The following is a 21343-nucleotide window of genomic DNA, read 5'->3' as shown; positions in this document are numbered from 1 at the left end:
CTATATACCGTAGGGTGCAATTTCGGAAGACTAATTTTGAAGCCCCTTTTCAGGAAAAAAACTGACACCCTTCACATAACAAAAACTGACACCGTTTCGTGTCATATTCATTTAAGTCTATATGTTCCTTTGAGAAATGATTTTTTCGCCCGCCCCCCCCTTAGTATAATATACCCTTTAACTTTGATTTGACTTAAAAAGCGTTAAATTCTGCCTACAATTCACTTTAGGGAAATGATAAATTCGCACCTCCTGTAGGATAATTCAAACCACCTGTAAGGTGAATTGATGTCACAAAAGGGGTGTAATATCCTACAGTAGGGGCGAAAAAATCATCACCCAAATGCATATATGACTTAAATGAATACGACACACAACGGTACATACGTATACATAGCTGGATTTTACTAAGATGAACCATACGAAACGGCAAAGAATCTTAGATAACACTCTACCATTTATATACTTTATTCAATCAAAGTCTTAAAACACTCGGTTGAATAATTTTCCTAACGCCCCCATCATTTTTCAATCCAACCCCAACTCCTTTGTCCCCCCTCTCTCTCTCTCTCTCTATATAACATTTTGATTTTCCTTTCTCTGTTTCATATAGTACTGTTTTTGTTCCTCAATTTTTGCATCTAATGGAGGAAGAGAAGGCTAAGTTTGACTCTCATAAGGCTTCTTTACTGGTTGATGAGTTGAGAACGAGTTTTGGATCGGGAAAAACTCGGAGCTATGAATGGAGAATTACCCAGATGAAAAATCTTCTTAAGATGATCGATGAACGTGAATCAGATATCATTGAAGCCCTTCAAGATGATCTTTCTAAGCCCGAGTTGGAATCATTCATCGCTGAGGTTTTGTTTTTTTCTTCTTCTTAGTTTTATTTTTGAAGTTCTTGATTGGGCATGCTTGTAATTTTTTATCTGGGTTTGGTTTTTTTTTTGGGGGTTGATTAAGGAATCTCTGTGTTTTACATAGTTATTGTATTTGTTGGATACATTACACATTTATTAGGCCCTGTTTGGACTGAAAGACTTTCCAATATAGAGGGAAATGATTTGATTGTGGCTAATTTGGTGGGGTATTATTGTAAATTGAAGTTCAAGTAAAAATTGTATAGGGTTGGTTCTAATTACCTTTTTTTGTGTGTGTGTATGAAAAGTAGTAAATTTTAGAAATATTTTTCTTTTCTGATGGAAAATTTTTTCTCAAGAAAAATTCTTCTATCCACAGTTTAGAGGGAAATGATATGATTATGGCTAATTTTAAGTAAAAAATTGAATATGGTTGGTTCAAGTTGCCCTTTTTCATGTTTAAATAAAGTAGGAAATTTTGGAATTATTTTTCCTTTCCAAACTTTTCCAGAAAATTCCTGCAATCCAGTGTTTATTTTAGAGTTAGGGTCTTGGCTTGGGATGGCATAGAATTTAAGTTAGATCAGGATTTGGGTTTTTTTTGGGTTAATGAAAAACCAACCTGTGTGTTCTACAGAGTTATTGTATTTGTTGGAAATATTCTGCATTTCCTTATTCTAGTGTTTATTTTAGAGTTGGGGTCTTGGCTTGGGATGGCATCACATTTAGGTGTAAATCAAATAACAGTTAAACAGATTAAATCTAAGGACAGTGCTAGCTAGTAATGCTCTGCATGATTTTTTATGAATAATTGTTAGTCTGGGAAAGGCTTATAGGCCCTGTTCTTTTTGAATTTTGAGAATTGACTTTTGAGTCCAAAACTATGATTATTTGACTCAAAAGTAAACACAATTTTAGTCCAATGATCAGTTTTGGACTCAAAATCATTTCTCAAAATCTAAAACGAACAGGGCCTTAGCTTTGAAAGAACTTAATTAAGTTGAATATGGGAGAACTTCTTTTTTGGTTCTTGTTCTTGATTGTAAGCATGAAACTGGTAAGTTTAAAATTTTGTTCTTGTTCTTGATTTTAAGCATGGTAAGTGTAAAATTTCCCATTGTAATTCTTTTGCATCTATTAAGGTGATGATGATGGTAATTGTCATCGCTGGGATTATAATTTGAAAGGCTGGAAGCTTATTGAATGCTTTCCTGGAATGCATGGCTTTATTCATTACATGAAAGGAAATTGTTGCTAATGGGGTAGTAATGAACATAATTTGCTTTATGTGTTTCTGCATGCCTAAAAGCAAACTCTAATGTAGTTTGTAACTTTGTTTTTCTGAATATAAATCTAGTAGCGCGAGGCACACCTTACCTACATAAGGATGAAAATGAAAATTGAAAAAAGAAATATGTTTAAATTTGCTTCAAAGGATAAACTCAATCTTGAATAATATTGAGTAAGATTACCAAAAGAGGGGGGTGTATAGGTAATAGTTATGCGTGGTGTGTGAATATTAGCATAGTAGCTAATGATTCTCTGTAGGACATGGTAACTCTCATATAGCTAGCTGACTAATTATCCAGGACTTCACAGACCTTTTTTTTTGGTGGAACATGTGGATGTTCCACATCTCTAAACTAGGGATCAGAATATGGTAGCTTGGGTAACTTGATTCGATGAAGCAACGAACATTTCTATATTACAAGATCCCTGGCATCTTCTGATAAGTTAACCTATTGATGTCAAGAATAATTCAGGCCATGAAGTGGCCAAGTATACTAAACTGAACTCCAATTATCTGATGATGTTGGTCCTTACTTCAGAAAGAATTGTGAAGGATGCAAACTAGTCTAGGGACATTGAACTCTATTATGTTAAAGCCCTAGAAATTGGAATTTTAGGTATTTCAGAGTGGAGAAAGCTAAAATGTAATGATGGGAATGGTGAGACACCTATTACAATGTAATTGATGTAAATCTGATGATTGATTCTACATCTGTGTACCATACCCCAATTGCTTACTGGTTAGAAACGCCAACATACTCAAAGGATGGAAGAACAATATATGAAGGACTCTGAGAAAAACTTATTGTTGATTTACGGTCTTATAAGTCCAAATATTTTACATTAGATAAATGAGTTGCAAAGGCAGTTCTTACTGAAAATGCAACCGTAAATCATTGAACATGGATGCAAGGTTTTAGGTTTGGACAGTTATATCATCATTGAAAAAAAAAGACAATTAGCAGTTATCTGGTAATGTTGAAAGACAAAATATTACATACCCATTGATTTATATATGCCCAAGACATGGTTAAATGCATTTCAAGTATATCATTAGTATGCAATTAATACCCTAAAATAATCAATAATTCTCCAATACGCCTTCCTGGTATCTGTGCTGGATGTGACAATTTTTAAGAAATGGAGTGTCATTGTTACATAGACAGAATTTAGTGAACATCTTAGAATGATCTGTGAGAAATCCGTTAAAGGACTAGCTTGGGTGAATTGTTCCTTGATGACCGGAGTCCATACTCATTAAGGAACGAGAGGTTGCAACCTATGCTGCTTGTATTTCACTGTTTTGAATTATACACCCGTGCCAACATTCGATAGTTTACGAGATGTAGGACTCACTGAGTCACTGCTCATGAGGCCATATTTTTTCAGTTTTCATTTCAGCAGAATCTTGTACTCGAGGGACACCACAAAATCTTAACTAATTCCATACTTTTAACTATTGTACATTTGGGCCTCTCTTTTTGAAAATATCAATGTTTTAAACTTGTGCATCATTCCCTTCTTTGCTCTTATCAGTTTGATATATTGGAGAAAATGTCTAAAAACTTACCCATCCGAAGAAAAACCTCCTAAGGTCTATTCTAGCATGACCATAAACAATGGCATTTCTTCATCCATATGTTTCCTTGTTTAGTTAAAAATGTTAATGTGAAAGAAGTTCTTGGGAGAAGATGAGACATAATTGTCATTCCACTATTGTCGTTTTTTATTTATAAAACAGAAAGAGAAGGAAAAAAAGGAACACACGAACCTAATTTAAGAGGAGAAGGCAATTTTACCCTTATTTGCGTACACTTTCCCACAGCATCCCCTCAATCTGGGGCACATATATCTATCATGGTCAACTTATTTACATTGAATTTTTATGATCCCTTGTTCATGGACTTGGTGAATGTATCTACCACCTGATTTGCCAGCTTCTTGATTATAGTATAAATTTCCTTGGATGTCTTTTTCTCCCTAATGAAATGTCAGTCCACCTTTACATGTTTGGCTCGCTTGTGAAACACTAGATTATTTGAAACATGGAAGATGGCTTGATTATCACATATCCACAGATCTCTGAACTGAAAGTCCAAGGTCAGATAAAATATTTCTCAACTACACTAACTTACATGCTATATAACCATAGCACAATATTCTGCTTCATCACTTGATTGAGCAACTAGAGCTTGTTTTTCTCTCCTCCATATAACCAAGTCACTACCACATATGTGCAGTAACCTGTGGTTGAATGTGTACCACCTCGGGATAGCTCACTTGACATTTGAAAATGCACAAACTACTCTTCCTTTGAAGAGAGGTGGGAGATGAAAAAATGGAAGGGACACGAAGAAGGTAATATTCATAATGACATCTCTCTTCCTAGACACAGGATCATGACACCAATACCCATTCTGAACGAGCAATAACTGTTGAGAATGGGCTTATTACATAGGCCCACTTATGCGGGGGTATTTCTGTACTTTCCATGTATATATACACATATAATCATTTTTGTGTGGGAGAGAGATAGACAGTTCTCTCTCAAGTCTTCTCCACTTCTCATCTCTTCTCTCATGGAAGATAGGATACCTATAACATAGTATTAGAGCTAATGGTAGTGAGAGTGATCCTGAAGATGCGATGTGACGAGACGCGAGACGAGACGCCCCACTCCCACCATTCGAAGATGCGATGAGACGAGACGAACCCCTTCTCCACTCTTTTTTGGGTTTTTCAATAAAACCTAAACCTACCCTTATCTCCCTATTCTCCCTCCACCACACAACCCTAGCCGTTACCCTAACCCTATGTGCCCCCTCCCTCAACCCTAAACCTAGCTGAAACCTTCCTTTCTTGAGTTTTTCCTCATTTTACCATAGCCGCCCCCTTCATCCCTCCTCCAACCCCCTTCATCCCTCCTCCAACCCATTCCCCCATGTTAACTTACCAACTTCTCCAAAAGCTTAAGCTGTTGGAGAAAGGCGTTATTTATCTTTTGTACTTTAACATTCTCCCGCACGTGTGGCCCACTCGGCAAACACGTGGCACATGTGGTCCCACTTTGGGCCGACCATCGCAAGTGGATTTTTGCTATCTGGGAGGTTTGAGCTCGAGACCTTTGGCTCTGATACCAAGTTAACTATCCAACTTCTCCAAAAGCTACCAAGTTAACTTACCAACTTCTCCAAAAGCTTAAGCTGTTGGAGAAAGGCGTTATTTATCTTTTATACTTTAATACTCCCCCGCACGTGTGGCCCACTCGGCAAACACGTGGCACATGTGGTCCCACTTTGGGCCGACCATCGCATGTGGATTTTTGCTATCGGGGAGGTTTGAGCTCGATACCTTTGGCTCTGATACCATGTTAACTAACCAACTAACGCCTTTCTCCAACAGCTTAAGCTTTTGGAGAAGTTGGTAAGTTAACACCCCCAATAGACCTCCCAATAATTTTCGCCCAACCCTCCCTTTTCCCATCCCAAAAGTCCGTTTTGAATTATAATCCTAACCCTAAAAGTTCCTAAATGTAATTTTCTCTCAAACCTAACCATAGATCCCTCTCTCACATCAATTTCTTCTTCTTCTTGTGTTGATATGATCTCTTAACTCCGCGTTCTATTCAAATCAGTCCCTAATCCACTCTTTCTTTATTTTCTAAACTTATTTCTTCTCTTTTATTCCGTAATTGGTTCCAGGAAGTTGGTTGGTAGTCCTCTTTTCTTTCTCCTATGTTTGTTGGGTATACTAGGCCCTTTGTTTGTCCCGGAACCGCATCTTGATGTCTTCGAAAGTGATTGTTGGTGGATTTATTTGTGGATTTGTGATTGTTGGTGATATAAGTGCCATGTAGGTTGAGCAATGCATTGTATGGCCTTAAATAGACTCCCCGTGTCTGGTTTGGGAGATTCAGTGAGGCAGTAGTATGATTTGGCATGACCCAGTGTGATGTGTACCATTCTATATTCAACTCTTAGTCTAAGGATGGTCGGATCTTCCTGGTTGTTTATGTAGTTGCATCATTACTACATGTAGTGATAGTGCAGGTATACAGAGACTGAAGGATATCCTTCAGAAAGAGTTCAGCACAAAAGACCTTGTTCGCCTCAAATACTTTCTAGGGATAGAGGTAGCATATTCACGTGGGGAGCTATATTTGTCATAAAGAAAGTACGCACTTGATATATTGGAAGAGACAGGCCTATTGGGAGCAAAGTTGGTTGAGACGCCTATGGACCCAAACATCAAGCTTTCTCTTGATCAGGGGAGCTTTTGGAGGACCCAGGCAGAAATAGACGCTTAGTTGGGAAGTTGATCTACCTCTTCTTCTTCTTTTTTTATTGAGTAAGCTGGAAGCTGATCTACCTCATTGTCACACGCACAAACATTTCCTATGCAGTTAGTGTGGTCAGTCAATTAATGAGTACACCGCGGATGTCTCACTCGTCAGCAGTCACCCAGATAGAAGAAAGCTCCTGGTAAAGGACTAGTTTTCAGGAAATATTGTCATATGAGGATCGAGGGGTATTCAGATGCAGACTAGGCAGGATCTCCTACACACAGGAGATCTAGTACCGGCTATTGTACGTTTGTTGGAGGCAATTTTGTGTCTTGGAAGAGCAAGAAACAAGTTGCTGTGTCTAGGTCGAGTGCAGAGGCAGAGTATAGAGTCATGGCCTATACAGGATGTGAGTTGATTTGGTTGAGGTCATTTATGTCAGAGATTGGACTACGCTACTCATCACCTGCTTCACTCCACTGTGATAACAAGTCCGCCATTTATATAGCCCAGAATGCAGTTTCTATAAGAGGACAAAACACATAGAGCTGGACTGTCGCTTTATCCGCATAGGATTCAAAGAGGGAGATTTGCACAGTGTCACGAGGTCAAATAATCGGATAGCAGATATGTCTACCAAACCCCTAAGCAAAGCAAGGTTGAGTGACTTATGTAACAAGCTGGGGATGTATGATATATACACTACAGCTTGAGGGGGAGTGTTGAGAATGGGCTTATTACATCCACTTATGTGGGGGTATTTCTGTACTTTCCATGTAACCCTATTTTACATACATATATAATCATTTTTGCGTGGGAAAGAGATAGACAACGCTCTCTCAACTCTTCTCCACTTCTCATCTCTTCTCTCACGTAAGATAGGATACTTGTAACAATAACCAAAGAATACCCCACAAATGAACTTAGGATCTAGTTTTGATCTCTACATACTTAAAAGGTGAATAAAAGAGGTACACCAAACCATGGTTTTAAATTTCGTCCGAAATTCAAAATTTCGGACTGAAACTTCAGATTTCAGCGGGGATAGAAATTTATACCGAAACCGAAATTTTAAGATTTCCACCGAAACCGAAGTTTCCTCGGTTTCAGCTGAGGCTGAAACTAAAACCGAAATTTCAAACCTTGCACCAAACTCATGATGAGATAAGAAAAAGGGTGTCTAATCTGGATATAAAGATGAATCGGAGTCAACAATTGAAGCATAAGGGATGACATCCTGATGATGAGACATGCCTTTGTGAGAAGCACATCACCCCCAAATTTTTTGGGACACAGGCAAGAGCAGGCAACGAGTAACTTCTAGCCCGTGACAGTTTTTCCCATAGTTTTAAAACTCCCCCGAGTCATCGTGGACTCCCTTGAGTCAACTCCCTTTAACCTTGGCCGCATTCCACGTTTTGCCCTACAGAGGCACTAAAAACTCCTTTGACTCTCCCGAATTATGACCGTGTCAACCGGGTACTCATTCCCATCAACCAAGTACTCGACCACGGCGTGCCTAGTCAACTAGGATTTTCTTCGTTTGTGTTTTGACCCTCATTCATGTTTTGAAACACGGGTTCTTCCTCTCGGAAACTTCATTCTGTTGAGGTGCGTAAGTTCATGTACTTTGGTTGGTAGAGGATTCTCTGATCATCCAAATAAGTCTTGAGATCACATTTGAAGTATTCTTTCACATTGTCTGATCTGAAGATTTTCAATTGTGTGTCAAACTTACTCAACACCATCTTGTGAAATAATTTTACTATTTGTCGAACTTTATCACACTATCTCATCAAGTATAGCAAAGTATATCAAGAATAATCATTCACAAACGAAGTAAAATAGTGACAACCACCCATAGCAATAGTTGGGGAAGGGCTCCACACACCAGTGTGCACAATGTGAAAATGGAAAAAAAAACTTTTATTGCTCAGTAAAAAATAGATTTACAATGTTTAAACGACTGACAGACTTCACATTGTAGACTTGAGAGATCAAGAAACAAAGCATGAAGTGACAGAAAAGATAGATGGGCCAAACAGATATGCTGTAATTTACTTGGTCTGTACTAACACTTAGACCCTAACTACTACCTTGAAGAGTTTAAGAAAAACCATGGTGGAGAATTCAGAATGTAGAAGGTTGCCAGCTTCATGTAGCTCGAATCATCCTCCCAGTCGCCATGTCTTGAAACATGCATCGATCAAGAAATAATTTCACCCAACAATTCATATCTTTAGTAATGCTACTAATGGAGTGGGGGAACAGGTTTTGTCGGGGTCGTGCGCTCATAAGAGAGAAGATAGGGATGGGTTAGCGGGAAAAAAAGAGAATGAATGAGATGGGAGAGAGAGATAAAATGGAGGGACTCTTCCCTTCCTTCCTTCCTTCAGGATCTTTGGTCTGATACCATTTTAGAATGGATAACGTAGTGAGGGAGAAGATGAGGATTCTCCACTAGGGAGCTCCCATGTAATATGATGTATATATAGGAGCCCAAATAGGGTTACATGGTACAAAGACTACAATACCCATCAACATACACTTAAAGACCAAAATACTCTTCAACACTAATGATGGGCCCCATATTCCCATTTAAATTCGTATCATTCATACGAAGGTTGGTCCCCCATCGATAACGAGAATGATTTTCATTTTTAACAATTTCAAAAGCAGTTTATATAGCCATCAATTTTCATACAAGCAAATACCAAGTAACCACCAAAATTTACTGTAGTCTTCTAACTGAAGAAGGTAGCATTGCAATTTTAGGAATCTAAATCTCAAAACGTAGATCATATTTATGGATTCTTATAATTAATCAATCTTCCCTGTTCGGAGTAAAGTGAAAGCTCAATTCATTACATCGATACATGTTAGTCTACATGCATTTGAGTCATTCTTTCTGGGTGTTTTGGTGGTACTTTTAGTAGTTCTTTGATTGATAATTTCTGTTCTTATGTTTTTGTATTTTTTAAAACTACATACATTACTAACAGTGAAATGGTTTGAAGAATGATGTCAATGACTGGAGCTAATATAATTATTTGGTGTTTTGAAGTTTTTCTTGGGAGATTTTGTTTATGAAAACTATGTATTTGCAAAATTTCTAAAACAATAAAATCTTATCGCTACCTATATTTTAAAATCTAAATCTACTGCTCCATTTTTTTACCTGACTTATGTTGTTCATTATGCAGATTTCTATATCAAAGGCCTCATGTAAGATGGTAATTAAGGAATTGAAACATTGGATGAAACCAGAAAAGGTAATTATTTAGCTGACCCTTGCTATTCAAATAACTAGATTGCTTTTGGCATGCAAAGCATGTGCATTGTTCTGAGAACTTGTGACATTTGTGCAGGCAAAAACTGAACTGACAACAGCTCCATCGTCGGCAGAAATTATTTCAGAACCATTTGGCGTTGTGTTGATTATTTCAGCCTGGAACTATCCTTTCTGTATGTATCAAGTCCAATTACTTAAATGATTGAAATTGAATACTGATGAGCTTATTTCAATATTGGACTGTCCCAAAAGTGATATTTCCTAGATATTTCCACTTAGAAGTTACTTGAAGGCTCAATGCCTCTGTAATTACTAGCTATCCTTATTCTTCAGCCCATATCTGCATTAAAGGGTGCATTTATTACGACTATGGATGATTCATAGAGTTTACATTTTGGCCAATAGAATGTATGCTAATAGAATTCTTCTTTGTGACACAATTGTAAAAAAAAACTTGCATAAAGCATCTACCCATTTCAAAAAGCATCTTCCCATTTCATTGTGCCAAAATGGCATCTGGGAATAAATTTGAATTTGTTTTTCAAATCACACTTCGGAAGAATGAAATGGAAACATGCTTTTCTTTATGCTTTTCCATCAATATATTTTTATTCACGGCCCGTTTGAGATGACATTTTTTCTTGTTAAAATACCAGGATTATATACATTCATTAAGCTATTTATTTTTCTTATGTTCTTAGTATGGATATTTTAGGCATAAAACAAAATTTGTTCTCTGCATACTCAGATAAATTCCTTGACTGAATATAATTATGTGCTCTCAGTCCGAAACTTCTGTTTTTATTTATTTTGTGTTTACCGTGGCATACTGAGACGGACTTTTATGCTTTAACCCTAGAACAATCTAAGAAAAATCCTAGGATTTTTATTGAGTTGATCAATGTCCGACTGCAGTTCATCATTTTTTGCTAGCTGATCATTCTTTCAGCCTTAACCATCAACAATCAAAAGTAATTTCATACAATCCAGATGATTGTGGCAATCCAGATGATTGTGGCAAAATTACTTTTACGCAAGCTCATGTTGAGTGGGTTGAGTAGTCCATGCCAAGGATTTAAATGTCGGTTTCGGCCACCACCAAAACCGAAATATTTCAAAATATTTTGGTTCCGGTGGAAATTTTGGCCAAAATCATGTAAGACCGACCTAGAAAAAAAGTTCATTTTTTAAAAAAAAATTTCATGTAAAAGTATAAAATTTCGGTGGAATTTTCAGTAATTTTGGTGGAAATTTCTGCCATTTTGGGTGAAATTTCTGTGGAAATCTTAAAACTTCATTTGGAATTTTAAAAATTTCGTTGGAATTCTGTAGAATTTCGGTGGAAATTTTGTAAATAATGGTGAAAAACGAAATAATGGCAAATAGGGCAGCCGACTTTCTTTCCAAATCCGACTGTCCATGTAAAGGAGAGGCCATCTGCCCTCTCTATCCCATCCCCTCTCCCATTTACTAGATTGTAATATCTTTTTCTCATTGGTATTGGTATACTGGTCGGGGTCCTGCCATATCCCAGTTTGCCCACCAAATATATATATATATATATATATATATATATATATATATATATATATATATATATATATGGTCATATTGGATTGGACCTTTGCTAATCCCTCATAGTCAATGCCCAGAATAATGCTTCCATAGAATAAATATTATATACTTGTTTATGCGGGTGAATAATAGTATTCGAAACCAATGAACAAAAAAATAACATATTCATGCTATTCATGCATGAATTAAAGAATGTGTTACAAACAAGGTTTTAAATTTCGACTGAAATCCTAAATTTCAGACCGAAGTGGAGAAAGAAACCGAAATTGGATAAAGTCAAAACCTTACCAAATTTCGACCGAAATTTCGAAATTTAGATCGAAATTTCGTTTTCCCAGAAATTTCGGTCCGTAATTTTAGGAAAATCCCAAAAAATCAGCAATTTTAATATTATTTAATATTCTCCCTAAATTTCGATAATTTCGGTCGAAATTTTAGGAAGAGAGAATTATAACTTATTTGGTTTGGACTGATTTCGCCCGAAACGCATCCCGAAACCGAAATTTAAAACCTTGGTTACAAATAGCCTTCCTTCAGTATTCATGCTATTTTTCTTCAATTCAACTGCTTTCCCAAACATGCTCCTTTATCACATAAATCATGGCCATATGCAACATTATGGAGTAGCGTACATCAAAATTCAACTACCCAACATATACATGACTCATGGGTAACTATGGGCACAAGGGTTACCTGTGTAACCAATAGTCTCACACAGTAAGGAAACAAGAATCATTCACTATCAATTCTACTTCACAACATATATCTTTGTTGGGGTGTCCATATTTATTGGTTTTTGGTTACAAAAACATTTTAGATTTTATCATACTTAGTTTATCATAAAAAATCTACTTTGAAGCATTTGCTGCTCACAAATCAGGCTTATTAATTATTCCCTTCTTTTCCAGTGTTATCTCTTGATCCAGTCATAGGAGCTATTGCGGCGGGTAATGCTGTGGTCTTAAAGCCATCAGAAATTTCACCAGCCACATCCTCATTGCTTGCAAAATTCTTACCAGAATATCTGGATACCTCTGCTATACGAGTTGTTGAGGGGGCTGTTTCCGAAACAACTGCACTTTTGGAGCAGCGGTGGGATAAAATACTCTACACAGGTTATTAGTAGTATAATCTTACACAGGTTATTAATTAGACATGTTCTTTTTTCTTTTTCCTTTTTTTTTTGCTATAAGATGCTGTAATGAATAGGTATGTTGCCAGAGTGAAATGTTCTTTATATTTCTTTTTTCTACTTTGATTCCCTCCTCCCCCCATAAATATTTGAAAATTCTGACGCTTCTTTTCACGAGAACGTAATAAAACTGATGTTCCTGCTCATCTTTAAACTCTTCTCGGAAACCTTAAATAAGCTGATGACATATCTTCCTTTTCTTCTGCATCTACTTTCTGTCTTAGGGATTGTGTAACTTTTATTCCTACATTTCTTTACTTCGAAAAATGTAAAAGGAATGTTTACCACTGTTAAGCACAGTGGAGGTAAAAGGCAAGCATTACTGAGGCATACCTTAGTTTAGGAACATATACATGTGACTCTGAATATTTGTTATTGACATGGTTGACCATAATAAATGATAAGAATCTAAAGGGTGGTGTGACTATTTCAACATTGTGTTATTATGGAGGAAAACTCCCTATAGCTTGGTCAGATGGATGAAAACCTGATTGGGATTTTCCTAAGAAGTCTGAAAGGCATAATTGGTAGCAATGCCCTTATGCAATGCACTTTCGACAGATTTTTTTTTATCTTTTCTCACTTCTGCAGTTTTGGTAGTGTCATAGCCTTTGCTTCATCTCCGCTTTGACAAATACACTCATCCAGATAGCTGATGTAACTTCTAGCACTTCACATTACCATTTTGTATCCTTATCTATTTACTAAATCAATATTCTGATGTACGTAACAGTAACGATTAGTTGATTTTGTAATTTACTTAGTATATTTATTTTCTCTTATTTTTTCCTATATTCTATGTAACATGGACATGTTTGTCGGTGTCATGCACGGTCATAAGATGCCTGATCCAGTACCTGGAATAATATTGGTATATATCCATGATCCCTAGAGTTTTCTCATATGTCAGCAACAACAAGTTCTCGAGGTTCCACTACTTTGTTTTAGGGTTTCAGCAGTGATGCCCCTGCTTCTGTTCTTCATCCATCGTACTCTAGCCCGTATAAAGCATATGGATAGCCGAAATGTATGTATTAATGTATATTGTTGCACCTAAGGAGACATCAAATTATGTTCTTTATTTGACCCTATATGCTTCCTCCTCTTTTGGTAATCTTATTTTTCTTCAAAAATTTCAGTGCAATATATCTTTGAGAAAAAAACCTTTTTTTCAATAAAATCCACCAATGATTCTATATTTCCATGTCTTAATATTTTGCTTTAAGATCTTCGATTAGGATATGAACCCGGAAGTCCATCCATCCTTCCACCTATATATTCCAACCATTCTTCAACCACATTCTTAAAACCGTCACCTCTAAGTACATATTCTCAAATTTGAAGGGACAAGGGCCTTTCATCCAACTTATCAACAATAACAATAAGAGGGAATGATTAGAATTTGACTTCATTAAATGTTTTTGATAAATGCTTGGAACATTATCCTTCACTCTTTAGTGATTTTTTTGTACTACGAATCATCAGCATCAATTGAACCGTTTGATTTAGACACCAGCTCTTTTTTCCCATGGGGCTTAACAATGAAACCTGAATTCTCAACAATATAAACCTGAATCAATGTTGAGGGTTTTCCATGTGGTCATTAAAAATAGAGCGATGTGGATAAACCCTTCTGCACACCTAGGAATCATAATCATCAAGAACTTGAAACCATGGTTCTAAATTTCCAACGGAACTGATATGAAACAACTGCAAACCCCACTTAAACATATGCTGAAATCAAAACTCTTAGTGAAACCTAAATCGTAAGTATATTAGTAGTATATTACATTAGTAGTATGTGTTAAATAATAATATTTATATGAACAATATGTGAAATGTGGTGTATGTATTATATAATATATAAATATTTATATGAATTTCATGTGAAATGTGGTATGTACTGAATTATTTAACATTCCCCTCACGTGTGGCCCCTCTTTCTAGGGTTGGCCTACACGTGGCACATGTGGCCCCTCTTTTGGGTTTGGCCATTGCATGTGGATTTTTGCTATGAAGGAGGTTTGAACTCAGGACCTTTGGCTCTGATACCATGTCAAACAACCAGTTACTCCAAAAGCTTAAGCTGTTGGAGAAGGTGTTATTTATTCTTTTACACTTTATCACATGGTGTAAAATGTTGTTAAAGAGTTATGGATGAGTGTCTTGTTTATGTGATGGTTTCTAAGTGTGACATGCATTGGTGTAGGCGTAGCAACCTCATTACTTGGCATAGCAAGTAGTCTGTGCTTGCTATATCGAGCATGGAGCCTGAATAACATGCTACGACTCATGGAGTGGAAGATATATGTTGATTGAGGCATCTTTTGAAGGATGTCCTGTTGTTTTATTGTGACAATCAGGTTGCAATCAACATAGTAAATAATCCTTGTCCAGCATGATCGCACGAAGCATATTGAAGTGGACAAATACTTCATTTGTGAATGTGTTCTATATAAGAGATTTGTCTTATCTTTGTTCCTACCAGTCATCAACGCGTTGATGTCTTGAAAAAGGGAGTTGTGAAGTCCCATTTTAACTTTATTGTATCCAAGCTGGGCATGATTGATATCTATGCCCAGGTTGAGGGAAAGTATGGGAAATGAGGGTTATTAAATTTTATTTGGGTGGTATTTATTTTTTTCCATTACATGTAGTGTTTTATCATTAATATACATGAATAGCTTAGGGAGGGAATTATTCCATTCACTTCATCTCTTTTCTCCTACCCCACCCTCACACCACCACCACCACCGAGCGACTACTCTAACCTCCAACAACTCCTCTTCATTTCCTATCCTTGTCTTCCTCATGATATTGTTGGGCCCACTTCAAAATCTTAATTAGGACCTGCACTTGAAACAATGGAAACATGGACATCATAAAAAAAACATTAGCTACCTTTCTTTCGGTGGGTGTATTACACTCATGAAATCTTAATAAGGACCTGCATTTGAAAGAATGGAAAAGTGGACATCATAAAAAAACTAGCTACCTTTCTTTTGGTGGGTGTAATGCGCTCACGAAATTGTCCCTTGCTAATCTCTCAATCTACTTCATATCCCTATTTAAGATGGGTAGTTAACCCTGTCAAGATTGAAAGCTAAAAGGAGACATCTTATTGGAAGGAAAAGGCTTTACAAAGAAGAATATCGGGCTTGGCAATGGCAATCAAAGGTTTAGAAACAAGGATATTTTGGAGAAATGGCTTCTAGCATTTTGTGAAGAGAAGGGTGCTATTCAATGTGAAATATTTAAGTATTTATATGGGATGGGTTGGAGCATCTAGGTTTGTGGGGACCTTTCTAGGGTAGAGTTTGTGTTTGCGGAGTATTAAGTTTTTGTAGGATTTATGGTTGGGGAGTCTCCTCAGTGTCATGCATTCCTGAGACTGTACAGGGCAGTTGTTTATAGGGCAGTAAGTATTAAAAGATTGCTTGCCATTTTGGAGTTAGAGTGAGGGATCATATGCAAGATAAGATGGAAGGATTTTGACCCATACCTACATTCACAAATGGAATTCAGTTCCTCTTTTTTTTTTCTTATGGCATAACAACCAGCCAAAAAGAAAAGGACGAACAGTACTGCTCAAAGATGACATAATGAGTTAGCCAGTCAAAGAGTCTTACTAAACTATTCATGCTTGATTATCCCCACCGTTTTCATGACCATTTTGAATCATATGGATTGTTATTTACAATCTGAATAAGGATCATTTTTTGACAAGGTAATTGTCTGTAAAGTGTTCGAGTCATTTCTAATTAGAAATCTAAAATTGATCATAGATCTGAACAGAATAGTTCTTCAGGGTTTTAAAGTCAGTACTGTAATTCAGACACCTATAACCGAGCTGAGGGATCCATGTTGAATATAAAAATTCTATGAGAGACTCGGCTCATAAGGACTGACTATGATACCCGCAGATTCCCTAATGTGAGTACATGTTAATTTAGCTGTTGGACAGTATATACATAGAGGAGGAAGCACACCAATGGGAACTGTTGCTCATATTCATGGAATGATATAAAAATGTTACTTTTACACCAAACAATGGGGCTGTGTTCTCTCCCCACTCCAGAAGTATTCCTTTTGTGTGTGTGACTGATTTAGCACATTTTTTATCTGATGGTTGAATGCCATTGAAAGTCCAGGATATTATTGGGCCATTCAACTAAGATTATTCTGAATGTAATTCACTTACACAATTACAATATATGTGCAGTTTCCATAGGATTAGATGTGTTTCCTCTCTAATAAGGATTCATTATTTTAATAAATATTTAAATACTCCGACTGATGGGCTCGCCCATGGCTAGGGAAAGCCGAGTTAGAGGACTTGATTATCAACCAGGTCAAGTTGAAATAGTTTTTAATATACCAGGCTGAGATTTTCATTCATTCAGAAGAGGTTTTTGAGCCTTTGTTTGGCTTGGTTATTCTGAAACCAAATCACCTCAGCGAATCAAAGATTGACTAAAAAAGTTTTTGTATAATGATTTGAAGATCACTTTGGGTGTCCAACCCATTTGTAATGTGTGTAATTTGTGTGTAAACTGCTATCTAAAAGCCTTGCTTGTTTTATGTATAATACACAGATTTGATCCCAAAATGAAATTTTGTAAGACGCCCAAAGTGATCACTAAATTCGATGTTTCTTATCTGTTAGTTGAAGCTCTAAGTCTAAAAGAGGTGTTGACAGAACGTATTAGATAGGCATATCCATTTCTATATGAGGTAGACTCTTGATACTTGAGTCTTTGGGTGTAGGAACTGTGCCAAACTCAACGAACTCAGTTATAATGCATTGAATGTGTTGGACATATTTGCAATTTATGCATGAATATGCAGCATTCCTTTTGTGGTTTTGTCATCTTATCGCTGAACCTTGAAATGTGTAGGTAATGGAAAAGTGGGACGCATTGTGATGGCTGCCGCAGTAAAGCACCTTACACCAGTAGTCTTAGAACTCGGAGGAAAATCTCCTGTTGTTGTCGATTCAAACATCAATTTAAATGTAAGCCTTAAAATTTTTCATCATATTACAATTTATTTTCACCTTGAATATTATGGTTGGTTACATCAGGATGCTAATGTGAAATTGTCTTGGCATTCCAAGGTTGCAGCAAAGCGAATTATTGCGGGAAAGTGGGCATCGAATAATGGACAAGCTTGCATTGCCGCAGATTATATTATAACCACAAAATCATTTGCTCCAAAAGTGGTAGGAATTCTGTTAAAGATTTGTGCCAATACATAGCTTTGTTTTTCGGTGTTCGTTGTTTGATATGTCAATGTTTCACCAGGTAGATGCTTTGAAAAGTACATTGGAGGATTTCTTTGGCAAGGATCCGTTGGAATCAAAAGATTTGTCTCGCATTGTGAATTCCAATCATTTTACACGATTGACGAAGCTCATGGACGAAGATAAGGTTTCTGATAAGATTGTCCATGGTGGTCAACGGGACGAAAAACTTCTGTAAGTTTCACTCCATTTAAAATTATTCCCGGAATTATTTTTAAGACAGACAATCAATCTTTTAATGGAATTTCCATGTCATTACAGATATATTGCTCCCACAATCTTACTAGATGTACCACAAGACTCCCTAATAATGACTGAAGAGATATTTGGCCCATTACTTCCTATTGTCACAGTGAGAACCTTTCCTTGAAATGTTTCCTGATGTCATCTTTGGAAGTGTTTCACTTCTTTAGCTAAAGAAAGAAGTTTCAAGTGAGAATCTCTTTTTATCTGATTTTGCAAGGTTGAGAAGCTGGAAGAGAGTTTTGATTTAATAAATTCTAAATCAAAGCCTCTTTCTGCGTATCTTTTCACCAAGGACAAGAAGCTTGAGAAAAAGTTCGTGGAATCTGTCTCTGCCGGGGGGTTGGTCATCAACGACACTTGCTTACACGTAATTTTCCTCTTCTTTACTATGCATAAATACAAATATTCTTATGTGCATGTATCTACATACATGTGAAGTCAGGGATTTTTCTGGGTTATATCCATAGTTAGCAAAACTTAGTTTTAAACTGCATTTTTTTTCCGAAATAAACCTTATTTTGTAGGTTCTCCGTTTAATACGTCTTTTAAGACCCATTTTAAACATATTAAACGTGTTTTTTTGGGTAGAAATTACCAATTTTACCCCGCTATTGTTTCCAGATGACAATTTTTGACATATTAAATGGTGTTTCTATTTATTTGACTGTTTTTTACAACGTTTTGTTTTTGAGCCAATACTGTATTAAACTCGAATTTTTCCCATCCCGTTTTGCTAACTATGGTTATAACTAGGGAGATTTTAGTATTTTTTGTTATTTTTGGGTTTATATCGGGGCAAAAAATAGAAAATATATAAAAATCTAAAATTTAAAAAAAAAACTTGAGTCATATGAAAAATATTGTGAAATATTACAATATTTTCTCTGTAAAACTGAGATATTTTCATATGTAGGACTGTTCAACATAATTCACTCTCCAGTGTTGTAAAATCTCATGCTGTATGGTGCAGTTTGCGACTCCCAGCTTACCATTTGGAGGAGTTGGAGCGAGCGGAATGGGGTCTTACCATGGCAAATTCTCATTTGAATGTTTTAGCCACAAGAAGCCCGTGTTGTACCGAAGCTTTGGCGGCGAAGCTTCAGCAAGGTACCCCCCTTACACACCAAAAAAGAAAAGGTTGCTCAGGGCACTGCTTAATGGTGATATAATTGGCCTTATTCTCGCTTTGATTGGTTGGCCCAGAACCTGAAAATCATATGAGAAAAGGTTGCTCAGGGCACTGCTTAATGGTGATATAATTGGCCTTATTCTCGCTTTGATTGGTTGGCCCAGAACCTGAAAATCATATGCCTTGTTGTATCTGTTGATCTTCTGGTTTGCCTCTCTACTTTCAGATTTGATTACATTCATGTTTGTTTAAGTAATCTAAGATAAACATAAGTAAAAAAATAAACAAATACATGGATTAATTTGTAATTTTCTCTAAATTGATGTTGAGTGTTTGATGCTTTTGTCACTGCCAAGAATTTGAGGCGTAATTTGATATTTCTTGGGGAGAATTGAGTAATAACATTGATGAGGTAAACAGAAATTTCACAGGTTTTTTTGAGTTCAAATTGCTTGTTTATATATGATCTGAACTGTACATAATGGGCTGCTATGAGAAGCTCTACTGATCGGACGATCCTAACCGTTCCATCAGTTGGATGGAAATGGTGAACCAAAACAGAAGTCCATTTGAGAGGTCCCAACTGTCAAATTAATTGTCTTCAAATGGGGAGATCGTGAATCTCAAATTTCAAATAAAAGATCTACACCATTGGATTTGAAATTACATAGAATTGATTAGCTTGAAAACCTCGAAAGAAATATTACTCTAGAGACTTACCAAGTTACCAATGACTGACCAAGTTTTGATAGCATAAATGCATAACCTTGAACTCATTATTTTTAAAACCTTCGTAGACCAAAATCTTTTGAAGTGACAGAGCGGGAATCGGCATCCTATTCCGATTTTGCCCAATTCTGACGTTTGTTTTAAAAAAAATGGAGAGAGAGAGAGAGAGAGAGAGAGAGAGAGAGAGAGAGGCTGCAAATAATGCCATGAAGGGTCCATAGTTACTGGGGCAATAACAAGGTTTGTCATGGTAAGCACTACTTAATACAACATTATTTGAACAAAGTAGTCCAAAATCAAACACAACGAGGGCTTCCCTCTACACAAATATTACATCTGAACAGAGGGGGAATCAAAACATACAAGTGCTAAGAAATTAGGTAGCTAAACAATGAGAAACAACAAGGTGAGAAAATCTCAGGTGAAGTTGGAAGCCTTGAAGCAGATTGGAGTCTTTGTTGGCCCATCCTGCAAGAAAAGAGAAGAACAAAACAACAGTTCACCCATGATATAACACTAGATTTCTACCACTGGGATCCAATGGTTGTAGTAAGAATTTGGACACAAGATATCCACATTTATGGTGATAGTTAGCTGTTGATTTGCAAATCCAACGCCAATTCACAAATTGAGAGTTGGTTTCAACCCCATAGAAAAAGGTGCATTTCTTTTTTCTTTTTTATATTAGCACCCATGTTACCTAGAGCAAATTTTAAACATTTGTTGTCTTTAATATGGGTTTGCTAGGGAGAATCGCAGAAGGCATTTCGAGGACAGGCTGTTGAATGACAGAGCGGCCACATAGGCTTAGATTTTGTCTCATTCATTTAATTCATCTGAGGTGGCTGGTCTCTTATGCAACAGCCGGTCCTCGAAATGCCTTTTGCGATGGAGCCCACCATTTTAAACCACAATGTTTTAAGGTGAGGCCCTTCATTTTACATCCATGCATTGATGCATAGCATGGGTGGGCCCCAATATTTCACACCTCATGTTTTGATATGATAGGGCGGTCACTCTTTTATACCAATGTTTTGATGGGGTGGCGCTCACCATTTTACACCCAAGGGTGGGCCCACCATCCACACCCAAATCCATGCCGTGGGTGGGGCCCGCCATTTTACCTCATGTTTGATGCGGTGTGTCCCACTCTCTCCACACAAGCCCTTGCATAGGGTGGTGTTCACCATTTTACACCCCATGTTTTGATGGGATGGAGCCACAATTTACAACAAACACCAAAGCGTGGTGCGGGGCCACAATTTACACCTAATATTTTAATGTGGTGGGCCCCACTATTTTACACCTCAGGTTTTGGTTGGGCGGGGCCACTATTTTACACCCATGCATATAGCATAGCATAGGCCAAAAATGCTAGCAATTTATAACCATGTTATGGAAAGTTAATGACTAATCTTAATATTTATACCAAACCATACAAAACAT

The 21343-nt window shown here is 36.8% G+C and overlaps 1 protein-coding gene across 1 annotated transcript; it reads left to right on the top strand.

Moving 5' to 3' along the window:
* Positions 1–480: 480 nt before the first annotated feature.
* Positions 481–19616, top strand: LOC143848366 (aldehyde dehydrogenase family 3 member H1-like). The gene is made up of 10 exons (XM_077357292.1): positions 481–860; positions 9636–9704; positions 9801–9897; positions 12208–12414; positions 17390–17505; positions 17608–17712; positions 17795–17967; positions 18055–18145; positions 18257–18406; positions 19010–19616. The coding sequence occupies exons 1-10, from the start codon at positions 645–647 to the stop codon at positions 19247–19249; spliced, it is 1464 nt and encodes a 487-aa protein (XP_077213407.1). The 5' UTR covers positions 481–644; the 3' UTR covers positions 19250–19616.
* Positions 19617–21343: the final 1727 nt, after the last annotated feature.

The sequence above is a fragment of the Tasmannia lanceolata genome, unplaced genomic scaffold (assembly GCF_043159265.1).
Source record: "Tasmannia lanceolata isolate RefF3 unplaced genomic scaffold, GAP_Taslan_0.1 ptg000016l, whole genome shotgun sequence".
NCBI lineage: Eukaryota > Viridiplantae > Streptophyta > Magnoliopsida > Canellales > Winteraceae > Tasmannia > Tasmannia lanceolata.
The sequence above is the reverse complement of the archived record's forward strand: the minus strand, read 5'-3'. Positions and strand labels throughout refer to the sequence as shown.

Excerpts from the sequence above, each read along its gene's own strand:
- LOC143848366 (XM_077357292.1), top strand. The coding sequence starts at position 645 with ATGGAGGAAGAGAAGGCTAAGTTTGACTCTCATAAGGCTTCTTTACTG. Across the intron at positions 9,705-9,800 it reads ATTGGATGAAACCAGAAAAG|GCAAAAACTGAACTGACAAC; the intron begins GTAATTATTTAG and ends ACATTTGTGCAG. Across the intron at positions 17,506-17,607 it reads ATTCAAACATCAATTTAAAT|GTTGCAGCAAAGCGAATTAT; the intron begins GTAAGCCTTAAA and ends TGGCATTCCAAG.